The 12,963-nt window shown below is 45.0% G+C and overlaps 1 protein-coding gene across 1 annotated transcript in view; it reads right to left on the bottom strand.

Annotated features, from left to right (window-relative positions):
- Nucleotides 1-12,963, bottom strand: part of DNAH8 (dynein axonemal heavy chain 8) — an 8,835,797-nt gene that overhangs the window by 4,841,767 nt on the left and 3,981,067 nt on the right. Inside the window, exon 31 of the mRNA XM_069608756.1 lies at nt 2,162-2,275. Within this exon, the coding sequence (XP_069464857.1) occupies nt 2,162-2,275 (114 nt within the window). The remainder of the gene's footprint in view (nt 1-2,161; nt 2,276-12,963) is intronic.

Below are 12,963 nucleotides of genomic sequence, written 5' to 3' on the forward strand. Positions count from 1 at the left end.
GGGTGTCAAAGAAGGGAAGAGGTAGAGTTTGTACATGTCCTTGGGGATGGGATAGGGAAGGTTTGTGAAATAAGCAGGAGGTTTTGTGAGATTTCGGAAAAAGATAATCAGAAAGACAGGATTGGTAGGGGTTGCAGGGTAAACCGGAATATCTAAGATCGAGAAATGAACAAAAGGGATTGTGGAAATTTTAGTGTTTTATCTGAGCCTGTTGGGAGTGTGGGAAACAATAATCAGAGTGACGTGGAAAAGAACAGTTGGAATCATTCAAGTAGGAATTAGAAAAGCAATGATTCTGGGATAGGTAGTTTCTGGGAGCAATGGGAATTGGGATTCTAAGGGAATGGTTATATACAGAGGGGTTGTTGGCTTTCGTAAGAGGCCGTTTGTTGGATTGAAAGGAGGCCGATTTGGTACAGCCTATAAAGGATTAATAGACCTTGTCTTCCTCGTCCCTCTCTCCTGTGTAATACTGCGTCTCAGCTGGGGTATCCCCCCAAGTATGATCCCGGGTTCCCCTACCCAGGTGAGCCTCCCTCATCCACCCCCAGAGTTGGGATCTAAGAGCGCCAGCCCTTCCCAGGCCACCTGAATAAGGGATTCTCAAAGTCTCATTGGGAGAATACCCTTAGGTTTCTCACATGCCCTTCCCCTATGCTGGTTGGAAAGTGGGGTTTCATGGGGAAATTCCACCATGGAACACATAGCATGCTGGTCCAAGTTATCCAGCATATTACCGGGATTGCTATTGTTGGGACTATGAACCCCTTCCTGGTTGATCAGGTCTTTTGGAGATGACTCAAGTAGCTCTTTTACCTCTCTTTCTCTTTTGGATCTTGCTTTCCCTTTTTTGAGTGTTAAATAGTTCCTTAGGTCTTTTCTGGTCAGAATTCCCTAATGATGCCTCTTTCACCACAGAAAAGGAATGTTTCCAGCTGTCAGGTTTCAGATATATCCAGAGAGTTTTGCTCCCCCGTGTCTCGTGTAACATTCCACTTGAGTTTCTTACCCCTTCTCCTATTTGGTTGCTCGCTGAATAGTAAAGATGGGTTTTCCAGAATGTTATTGTTGGTAGAAGGGGTTTTGGTGCCTTTTTCTGATGTTTGAAGAGATGGCATTTCCTTCCCAATCTCATATATTGGGTTTTCTTTGAGACTTCTCTTCTCTTCTCTTTCACTATTCACTTTTGATTTTCCTTCTGGCTCTTACTTTCACCAATCTTTGAGGTATCAACTTTTCACCCTTGGATCCTCTTCTGCCGGATTCCTCTGCCGGATTCTGATCCCCCTCAACTGTTAGCCTTCCTTCACCGGGTTCACTTTGGCTCTCGATTAGGTTAATAGTGGCTCACCCCTTGGTCCCTCTCTTCTGGGCCCTGACCGTTCTTTACCGTCACAATTCTACTTTTACATATTTCACTGTTTGCAGGATTCACTTCCCTTGCTTTCTCATTTGGCCTTCAGGTTTCTCACAGTACGAAGACGTTAAATCCTTCCTTTCAATCCTTCTACAGTACACAAATTGGGTATCAGGTAATAATATCCCCATATATATGGTCGCCGTAAATAATATCGCCGGGAAAACAGTTTGGGGGTTGCAGGGGTATCCCCCACATGTTCCATGCAATAATGTCACCACAAAAAACGGCCATTTGTCGGCGATATTTTTGCATGGCGAGATTTTTGTGGCAACATTATTACATGGAACCACAAATTGACACTAACCTTGTGGTGTGTTTCTGTTGTAGGAAGAAGCCGAAACAGCATAACCTCCTTGGGGTCCCTATGCTGCCTTCCTACTGTTCTGCCAAAACTGCTGCTGCAGATTGTCTCGTAATGAAGTGGCAGAGTGTTTTTTTTTTTGCAGGAAGAAGCTGAAACTCCACTGTCTGACCATTCTGTTCTGTCCAAACTTCTGCTGCAGACCAGAGGCATGCCCGTGAAATGAAATTTAAGACATCAGTAAATATTTTATGAGAAAATTAACTGAAAGAAGGGACTTAATGGTAGATGGTGAAGAGGCAAATTAATTCTTGCATGTAGATGCACATTCTGGTTACAAAAAACACACATATTTTCACTTCAAGATTTAAAAAAAAAAAATTCAAGGTAAAAATAACATGTGAACAAATACATTAGTAGGTTAGCAGACATAAACTTACATTGTCATACTGGTTCACAAAGTTTGTAACTTCCTCTTGATAACTTGCTACCGAATCAAGTAGATTGCCCTTGAATTTGGGTTGAACTTGAACAAGCTCATCTTGAACAGTAGCCTAAAAACAAAATTAAATAACAAAAATTAATATAACTATGAACATCAAGAAGATGAACAAGTTACTTCTTACCTTGTAACGTTCTTTCGATGGGATGTTCCTCCGACGTATTCCTTATCTTAGATATCTCTTTCCAGCTTTGCTGGCCTCGGACATTTTTTCTCTCTAGAGGGCGCTGCGCGTCGACGTCCGCCGAGTCAATGTCCCTCGACAGCCGCCGTATCGACGTCATCCTGCCTATAAAGGCTGCGCACAGCGTTCGTTGCTCAGTTCCGTTTTGTAGCCCACAATAATTCTTTCTGGACTAGACTAATCACCCTGAAGGAGCGTAAACTGCAACAACAAGGGAAGTAGTACTGCGGGGATGGATGGGAGGGTCGATAAGGAATACGTCGGAGGAACATCCCATCGAAAGAACGTTACAAGGTAAGAAGTAACTTGTTCTTCGAAGGGATTGTGTCCTCCGACGTATTCCTTATCTTAGATAGGCTCCCATAGCAGTATTCTGTTATTGGAGGTGGGAGTACTGACTTCATGCTTCCTCTTATTGATGAATAGAGTGCAATACTGCCCTTCCAAATCTAGTTTCCGGACTGGAGGACGAATCCAAGTTGTAAAACCGTGTAAAGGTATGGACGGAAGATCATGTGGCAGCCGCACCTATGTCTCGAACTGGCACTCCTCTTTTGAGGGCCGATGAGGCTGCGATACCTCTGTTCGAATGAGCCCTAAGATTTTGAGGCCATTCCGAAATGGCTAAAATAATCCATCTGGAAATGGTCTGCTTAGTTATCGGTAGCCCCAGCTTGTGACCTGCGTAGCCTACAAACAGCTGGTCTTCTTGTCTTATCCTAGCCAGTCTACTAATGTAAAAACTTAAAGCCCTTCTTGGGTCCAGCCTGTGTAACCTCTCTTCCTCTTTCCTCGGATGGGGAGGAGGATAGAAAGATGGAAGGGTAATCTTCTGTGTGATATGAAATTCAGAAACCACCTTTGGGAGGAAATTAGGCTTCACTTGCAGAACAACTTTGTCTTTGTGAAAGATTGTATGAGGGTATTTACAAGAAAGAGCTTGTAACTCGCTCACCCTTCTAGCAGATGTAAGTGCTACTAATAAAACAGTCTTAAGGGTAAGAAACCTTAACGAACAAGAGTGGAGTGGTTCGAAAGGTGTGCCCATCAGGAAAGTTAGGACTAAATTTAAATCCCATAGGGGAACCTGGAATGGTCTTGGGGGATAAACGTTAGTTAACCCCTTTAGAAACTGTATTACCAAGGGTAAGTTGAAATAGGATGGTTCTTCCGTAGTGCACTTAAAGATGGATAGCGCTGCAAGATAGCCCTTGATGGTGCCAACTTGAAGGCCTGAATTTGCTAAATAAAGTAGAAAGGACAAAACCATTGGTGTACCACATGAAAAGGGATCAATATTCTTTTCCCTACACCAGCTGCAAAATCTGTTCCAACGGCAGCGGTATAAAGATTTTGTTGCTGGCCTTCTTGCCGAAAGCAACACCTCCATAACGTCATCAGGGAGGTCCCAATCCTTGTACCTCAGTCTTTCAGAAGCCAACCGTGAAGGTTGAGGGTTTTGATGTCTGGATGGAGAACCTGACCTCCCTTCTGTGAGAGCAGATTCTCTCTGAGTGGAAGTCGAATTGGAGGGCAGATGGACAAGTCTAGAAGGTCCGGGTACCACGTTCTCTTGGCCCAATCTGGGGCAATTAGGATCATGGTTTTCCGGAATCTTCTCAACTTCCTGATCATCTGAGGAATGACAGGGACTGGTGGAAACGCGTACAGGAGTGGAAACTCCCAGTCCACTATGAACGCGTCTCCCAGAGCTCCTCTCGGGGGAAATTCCCTTGAGCAGAACAGATCGCACTTCCTGTTGACACTGGTGGCGAACAGATCCACCTGAGGGGTTCCCCAAAGGGCGAAGATCTCTTGAAGGACTTCCTGGTCTAGTTCCCACTCGTGGGAGACTGTGCTCTGCCTGCTCAGAGCGTCCGCTGTCAAGTTCTTCTCTCCGGCTAGGTGAACTGCCGATAGAGAGATTCCTTCTTGGACTGCACAAAACCAGAGCTGCATCGCCTCTCTGCACAGTGGTAGTGATCCTACGCCTCCTCTTTTGTTGAGGTAATGCATGGCCACTGTGTTGTCCGTCATTATCAGGACATTCTTTCGTTGTACAGATGGCAGAAAAGCCTTCAGCGCAAGTCTGATGGCCCTCAGCTCTAACAGGGTGATGTGTAGTCTGGACTCCGATGGAGACCAACGACCGCTGATGGTCAAGTTGTTGGCATGGGCTCCCCACCCCGTGAGTGAGGCGTTTGTGACTACTGTTATCTCCGGCCATGGTTGCCAAAACAGTTCTCCTTTCAAGATGTTCTCCTGACAGGCCCACCACTGAAGGTCTCGAGCCACCCTGTCGGGAACCTGAAGAAGATCTGTCATTCTCCCTGAGAATTGTGATAACTGAGTTCTCAGTGCCCACTGGAGAGATCTCATTCTCAGGCGAGCCTCTGGCACTAGGAAAATGCAGGATGCCATGAGGCCTAGCAACCTCAAAAAGTCGAAGGCTGGGAGACGTTGGGCATTTTGAAACTTGGTGACCATCTGTAGAATATCTTGAGCCCTCACCTCTGGTGGCGAGGCTTTTCCCAGGGAAGTGTCCAGGATCGCTTCGATGAACTGGAGTCTCTGCGATGGTATCATTTGTGACTTCTTTAAATTGAGGGAGAAGCCCAGTCTGTGAAGGGAGTGGCAAACATAATCTAGCTGGATCTGAGCTTGTTCCGAAGATACAGCTCTGATCAACCAATCGTCCAGGTAGGGGTAGACGTGAATCCCTTCCCTCCTTAGACTTGCAGCCACTACCGACATTAACTTGGTGAAGACCCTCGGAGCGGAGGTCAGCCCAAATGGCAGAACTCGAAATTGATAATGAGAGTTGCCAATTGTGAACCTCAGGTATTTCCTGTGTTTGAGATGGATTGGCACATGGAAATAAGCGTCCTAAAGGTCCAGAGATACCAACCAGTACTGGAACTGGAGGGCCTGAAGGATCTGAGAGAGTTACCATCTTGAATTTGTCTTTCCTGAGGAATTTGTTCAATTCCCGCAAGTCCAAGATGGGCCTCAGTCCTCCGTCTTTCTTTGGTATGAGAAAGTAAGGGGAGTACCAGCCCTTGTTCCTCTCCGCTACAGGTACCGGTTCTATGGCACCTTTCTCTAGCAGGTCTAAAATTTCCTGCAAGAGGAGCGGATCTGGAGCGTTTTGAGAGCTGATCCCCGGTGGATGACTCTGAGGTATGCGTAGGAGAGGCAGGCAGTAACCTTGTGCAACTGTCTCCAATGCCCAAGCATCTGACGTGATAGCCTGCCATTCCGCCAGATGTTGAGTTAACCTGCCTCCTACAGGTGTCTTGTGAGGGAAGTTCTCAGAGTGGTTTTGGGGCGGCTGATGCAGATGCCAATGGTAAAGAGGCACCTGCTGTTGCTGCGGCTTTTGAATATCTACCCCGTCCACCTTGGGTAGTTCTTCTTTGTCCCATTTGAGCCGGTCGTCCTCTACCTCTTCCGAATGCGGAGGAGAAGCGAAAAGACTTACCTCTCGCAGAGGTTCCTGTGGGACGAAAAGGTGTCTGACGGATCGCAGCGCCTAGGAATTTTGCTGCTGCCTTTGATGTTTGCAGTTTTTCTAAACTGTCATCCGCCTTTTTCCCAAACAAAGAAGAGCCATCAAATGGCATATTCAAGAGCCTGGCTTGCACATCTGGGGCAAACCAGACTTTCTCAACCAAGCAAATCTCCTGGTTGTTGTACTTGCCGCCATTGCTCTGCTGATACTGTCAGCCGAGTCAATGCCCGTCTGGAGGGCTTCACACATAGCGTCTTTACCGTCCCTTATGATATTTAGGGACGCCTCCCTTTCTTCTCCCTCCGGGATGCAGTCAGCCGCTGTAGAAGCACACTCCCAAAGTGTATGGCTAAATCAAGCAAGGGTGCAAGTAGCATTAATATATTTTAACGCCAGGCTACCTGCCGAAAAGACTTTCTTAGCCATAGCATCGTATTTCTTATCGTCCCTGCCCTGTGGGACGGTAGCGTAAGCAGTCTTGATGTCAGTAGAAGATGCTGCCTGTACCACCAGACTTTCTGGTGATGGGTGCTTGGACAAAAACTCCGGGTATGCAGAAGATACCCTGTATTTAGCAGACAGTTTTTTATTTACTGCCGGGACGACTTCTGGGGTTTCCCAGTTCGTCATTATTTTTCTTTGAAGAGCTTTAATAAAAGGTACTACAGGATCCTTCTGTGGACCTTTATCAAGAATATCCGTGAGGTCATCCTGTTGGAAAGCCGGTGAAGGTGTTGACCACCCCATAAATTCTGTAATCCTGGCCATTAAGGCTCTATAAGGAGTTTCAGCATGCTCCCCCGGGTCTGGCCTAACGAACTCCACCTCTGGGGAAGTGTCTAAACCACTTGCCTCATGTAAGGAATCATGGAGTTCATTTAATATGCGTTCCTCTGAGGATAACTCCTCTTGAACTGGGGTTGCAGATCCCTGCAACTCAAATGGCTCTTCTTGATCAAACAGTTCTCTCTCTTCCATAATTGAAGACATTGTTCTCAATTGGTCTGAGCTCACAAAGGGTGTGAAACCCATCTCCAAGGCAGAGGGTGCCAAACTTGTCGTAATCGGCCTCGAAAACGTCGATGTCGTCGACACCGATGTCGAAGGCTTCGAAAGTGGCGGCGAAAACAAAGGTGGAGGCCTCGAGGTCTTCGATAGAATCGGAATTTTGCTCGAGGATATCGACAATCTCGACGACATCGACATCGAAGACCTGGGAATAGCCAATGGGTGCGCCGCAACCGTGACTTTCCTTGGCGTCGACGCCGGTGTCGAGGATGCCGTCGAGTCGACAGACCCGTGTGTCGAAGGTCCCTTCGACAACGGCGTCGAAGACACCGACCTCGGCATCGACGGAACCTTCGTCGACGGAACCTTCGAAGAAGTATTCGAGGTCTTTGCTTTACTCGAGGGTTCGTGACGCACTCGAGAAGCTTCCTTCGCCGGGTGCTGCGACTCGCAGCGTTTTGGACCTTCAGGTCTTTCGACCAGAGCATCGCTCTCGGCAGTCTTCGAGGGGGTCGAGGCCGCTTTCTCGAAGACGCTCATCATATTTCTTCGGAATTCCTCCCATTCAGCCCGGGAACTATGCTTCGTGGGGAAGGGATTCTCTTAGGTGAAACAGAGGAAGAGGAGGACGAAGAAGGGGATCTTCGGCGTCTCCTTTTCGAGTGCTTCGATCTCGAAGAATGATGGGACCCGCTTCGAGACCTGGAGCACGAATGGTGACGAGGAGACGAATGTCTCGACTTCGTCGAGGAAGAAGAAGCTTTAGAAGTCTTACCTTTTTCCAGCTTCCCCCTACGCTCCTTCAGGGCTTTAGCTGTCATGGAAATACAGTCCTCACACTCCGAACAATGGTGTTCAGCTCCCAAACACCACAGACAGACCCTGTGAGGGTCCGTTATCAACATCTTTTTTCCACAGTCTCTGCATTTTTTAAAGCCGGACCGAGGGGTCGTCGGTTCAGACGAGGAAGCCATCGAGTATGGATTAAATATCTCGAGGAAAATGGAATCATATATGTACAAAACTGAGCAACGATATTCCGAGGCACTGAGTAAGCGCGGAAAAACAGAACTGAGCAACGGACGCTGCGCGCGGCCTTTATAGGCAGGATGACGTCGATACGGCGGCTGGCGAGGGACATCGACTCGGCGGACGTCGACGCGCAGCGCCCTCTAGAGAGAAAAAATTTCCGAGGCCAGCAAAGCTGGAAAGAGATATCTAAGATAAGGAATACGTCGGAGGACACAATCCCTTCGAAGGTTAGATTAAGGTAAAATAACAAATCATCCAACGAAAGGTAAAGAATAAAGTGGGTTAGCTATATCAAATGAAAGGAAGGGAAATCATAAAATTAAATATGTTACAGATACATATTTTAACCCCTTAAATTCTAAGGGCAAGCATGTTTGTCCTGAGTTCCCATCAAGTATCATTGGAGGTTCCTCCCACTTTCATAGTTAAGTTTAAAATCCAACTGTAGAAGAGGTTATTTAATATGTGTGTTCAAGAAACCTGCATGCAACTTGGACCATGGGATGCAGTTGTTCTGGTCTACATCAGATGCAGTGACATTTGGAAAATGTATCTGTAACAGGCATGCACTATTTCTGAACAGGGTCCTTAAGTCAGTGTGCTGGGCAGCTCCACAGTCAGTCCCAGGCAACGTACTGGGGTTGCAATGAGCATCCCACAAGACAATAAACCAGCACAATAAACACATTAACATTATTCCGAGTGAAAGATTATTGAGAAAAATAAATAAATGCTTTATTTGTACCATTACATGTGTATGACAAGCCTATGCTATTCTGACATTTGTCTTTCAAGCTAGCGCGATGAAAAAAGAAGCAAATGCAAAGCCAACAGTATGGGCCTTTGTGTGTAGGCATGGGGCAGGCATTTGCAAGACAATAATATAATCTTAATACCTGGCATTAAGATGGCAACTGCTGGAAAATTATATGATTACCTGGGCATAAGAGAGCAGTACCTATAGAGAAGCCAAACCCGTTGTCAGTGCAAGCAACAGATATAAATTAAGTGGTGGAAAGTACACTTGGTTAGTATATTTTTTACACCAGTAGCACATTTTGGACTCAGTGTTATACCAGTAGCACATTTACAACTAAAAAACAAAAACAATGAACTCTCAACAGACTGAATATTAAAATGCACAGGAAGGGCAACATGTATTGTTACTTCTTGAAAAAGCTAACTCAGAGATCTCAGGAAGATGTGTTCTGGGCAGGGACGGGGCGGTAGTGGCTGGAAATGGTCATAGGTTTTAGCATGTTTACAGGCAGTCAGTGGGTTGGTAAATAACCAAAAGCCCACAAGCTGTGTGTCCCTCCTCAAATATTATCTGACTTCTACCTGTGCTCATCATGCAATAGTTTCAGCTTATAAGTGCGCGTGAGAAGCACTAATAGCCAAAACTAAACAAGAGCTACTTTTTACCCAGCTGAGAAACTGCTAATTGATAGGTGCATGTAAACAATGAATGAGGGTTGCACATTCCTAAAATGACACAATAGCTTTATGTGTTGCTTATTAGACACTTTTACTTATCTTGAATAGATGTACTAAACCTGTCTACTAACCAGTGTCATGTCATTACTGTTGGTTGGAAGAGACACTGATGGTCTTGAAAGCTAGCAGGCAAAAATAATGAGTTACCCTGATTGGTTATATAGACATGCTAATGAAACTATACATGCAATCCACGCGCATCACCGCTGTAAGGAAAACATGCTATCAATAGTGAAGACAGACACAAATGATGCACAGTTCAAGTTATTTTTTTAACAGTATGGGTTAGGAAAACACCTAGCTAGCCCTATATCTAAAGATAGGAGCACGCACAACCATAAACGAATAAATAAAATAGTCCTCATGATGTCTGTCAAAACAAAATGGCCTACACTAACAAAACCTATTGCCTGCTGTGCTGGGAAAATATGTATGTAAAAGAAAACAGTGTTCAAAACGAATGTATCAGGATGACTGAACAGTGAGGTTCCCGTCCCCAGATTTTCAGCATGGGACAAGGTGGCCCACTCAAGCTTTGAACACACTCTGGCGTCTGTGGTACGAGGATGCAGTTCAGAACATAAGTTAGGGCCTACTGCGATAAAGTCTCTTTACCATTCAAAAGTCTCTTGTTCCTAGAATGCCTTGGACACACACAACAAAATTCCTTTCTTTTTTTAAATGTTGTTATTGTACAAATTGTTTATTTCAAACCTTATACATTTTACTCAAAACACTATCAAACAATCCAATAATATATTTTTTAAAACAATATATCAAACCAATTTACATTCAAGAATGTTGTTAAAATTTTCTCAATCGTTATTACAGACTAATGTTAATTGTTTCTGTCTTTCCATTCATTCCACACCTTTTCCAGGCTTCCTTCAAACTATAATGTTAATCTTTTTCAGAAATATAAATACTCTAATAATCATGGAGGTGGTGTGACCTTGTAAGATATATTTCCAAAAGTATTCTGAATCAATGACTCTAAGGCATGAACACATGTAGAAAAAAACTCTTCTCTAAACTTCTGAAGAGCAACACAATTGATCATCAAATGCTTCAGGGTTTCTACCCGTGTTCCGCAGTGTCGGCACAAACCAGTATTATGCATTATGTGTTTTCGTTCAATCTCTCTAGTGCGGAGAGTATTAAGTCAAAACCTTGGAAGTATGTCTCTGTAGCAGACATCTGGAGATTGTTGCAGGTTTTTCTGTAGAATTCCTTGCTTTCTGCATTCAGTATTGCTTTCTCCGGAGAGGCTATGGTTCCATGTCATTTCATCGCGGGATGTTTTTTTCGGTGGGATTTTTACAGTGAATTTCTTTATGAAAAAAACGATCGAATTTAAAAAATATATATTTTTGGAAGCTCCCCTCCAAAGCCCCCATTCCCTTTCAGTTTTAATCTATTCCCAAACACCCACATACCATATATATATTTTCGAACCCCGCAAAAAAAATCGAGGGTTTTTTTGTTAAAATATTAGCAGTAAAAAACCCTGTGAAAAAAACGTCCTGCGATGAAAGGACGTTGTACCGATTTTCACACAGCAGTGCTATAGACACCTCATTTGGTTTCAATATACATTCACATTGTTGTTTAAATTCTCCCAAAGAGCCCTTCATGTTACCATCTTTCATTTCTTTCAGAAATGTGTTATGAAACGAATTATCTATGCTCTGCGCTATCTTGTGGAATAGTAGTAGGATAATTCTAATTTCTGTGATGCCAAAAGGGAGATCAACCCCACCTCAAAACGTATTAAGGTTATGGGGACACAATTGGGTAGTCTTACTACTTTCCTCCATAACAGGATTCTAGCTTCTCTAATTCTAAATTGTCAAGCCTGGGATAAATGTCTAGGCCATATAACAAGTCTGGAATAGCTTATGAGTGGATGGCTCCATACAAGCACACCTATAATGTCACCCTTCCATCAGAGGTCACCAACGAGAATAAGAGGCCAAGATCGGAGCTGCACGGAGCAAGTAGTGGGTATGAAAAGGTTTTGAGATCCTAATGTGTCAAAGGAGCTGTTTCAAAAAATAAGGAATCTGTGGGAAGAATATGTTCATTAGAAATATGTTTCTAGTTAGATCTGTTGCTTGATATGTCTTTTGGTGTTTTTGTTTTGTTGAAACAAGTGGCAACATGCATCTCTGATAGTGTAATACAGGGCTCTTGATGTATCATGCACTTCCAACCATTCAATTTTTGCTTTCACTTGATATTTATTTATTGGGTATTTATAGTGCTTGTTAGGCACTTATACAATAAGAATATACTGTTTCAAAGCGCACACAGGGCAGAGAGGGAGCGAGGGTGGGAAATACATTACAACACAATATTTAAGAACAGAGGGGGAAGAGGAAAAGGGACAAATATACTATGCCTTGTGAGTATTCAGAACGTGCAAGTGCAGAAAGGAAGTGGGAAGAGGGGGTGAGTCCGAGCTTGTGGGTGAGCCATAGACGAAGTGCTAGAAATGTTGAGTGCTACACAGCGTGGGCCGCAGGAGAAGTGCAATTCTCCAGAGTGGAGGTTGTGCAGATGCAAAGTGCTGTGGATAGACAGGAGCTGGGAAGAATTGGTATGGGAGGTCAAGGCCCTAAAGATGCAGAAGGACACCAATTCAGCAACTATGGGATTAGCAGAGGAGAGAAGGAGGAAAGGAGGAGGAAAAAAGGAACATCTTAAGGAGCTTTCAGAATTTGAGAAGATCCTGCTCAAGGCGCAGGGGGAGGAGGAGGCTAATCCAAAGGAGGGAGCCCGCAGAGGAAAGTGAGCGACCCCCTGCCCTCTCTTTAGTAAACGCTTTACACACAAAAAGTTGGTGCCATAGACTGATATTTTATTTCTATCGCGCTCGTACACAAGTGTTTCGGAGAGCGACAAGGCAAGGGAGGGGAACAGGGGAGAACAAAACAGCAATCTTACTAGGCCCAGTGACATTGAGAACGCGCAAGTGGATGGGAGAGGGGGGTGGGCAAAAGTGCATGGAATGGGGGAGAGGTGGAAAGTGCGAAGCCGAGGAGAAACAGATAAATAACAATAAATAAATAATAAAGGCAACAAACAGTGGTAATGCAGCCAGCAATTTTCAAGTGCTAGGTTTAAGGCAGAAGACAGGGTAGGTCTGATAAGTGCAGGAAGAAAAAGTGGGGGCTGTATGGGTACAGATACAGAACCCAGTGCAAGGGGTGACCCGGAGGCAGTGCGGGAGGGTGACAGGATGACAGGTACCTGGGCCCAAAAGACAGGGGGTGGCCAGGTGCACGGTGCCAAGAGAGAACAGATCAGCAGGGGAGAGGGGGAGCGAAGGCAGAAGAAAAGAGGAAGGTCTTGAGGTGCTTCAGGAACCGGAGATGGTTCTCCTCAAGTTTTAGAGTGGCAGGGAGGCTGTTCCAGAGGGAGGCCCCAGCCGAAGACAGAGATCTACCCCAGCTCGTTTCTTAGAAAAACGACTGACCCTGAGTGAGTTGGAGGTAGAGGAGCGAAG

The sequence above is a fragment of the Ambystoma mexicanum genome, chromosome 4q, assembly GCF_040938575.1.
Source record: "Ambystoma mexicanum isolate Mex_15411 chromosome 4q, UKY_AmexF1_1, whole genome shotgun sequence".
Classification (NCBI taxonomy): Eukaryota; Metazoa; Chordata; class Amphibia; order Caudata; family Ambystomatidae; genus Ambystoma; species Ambystoma mexicanum.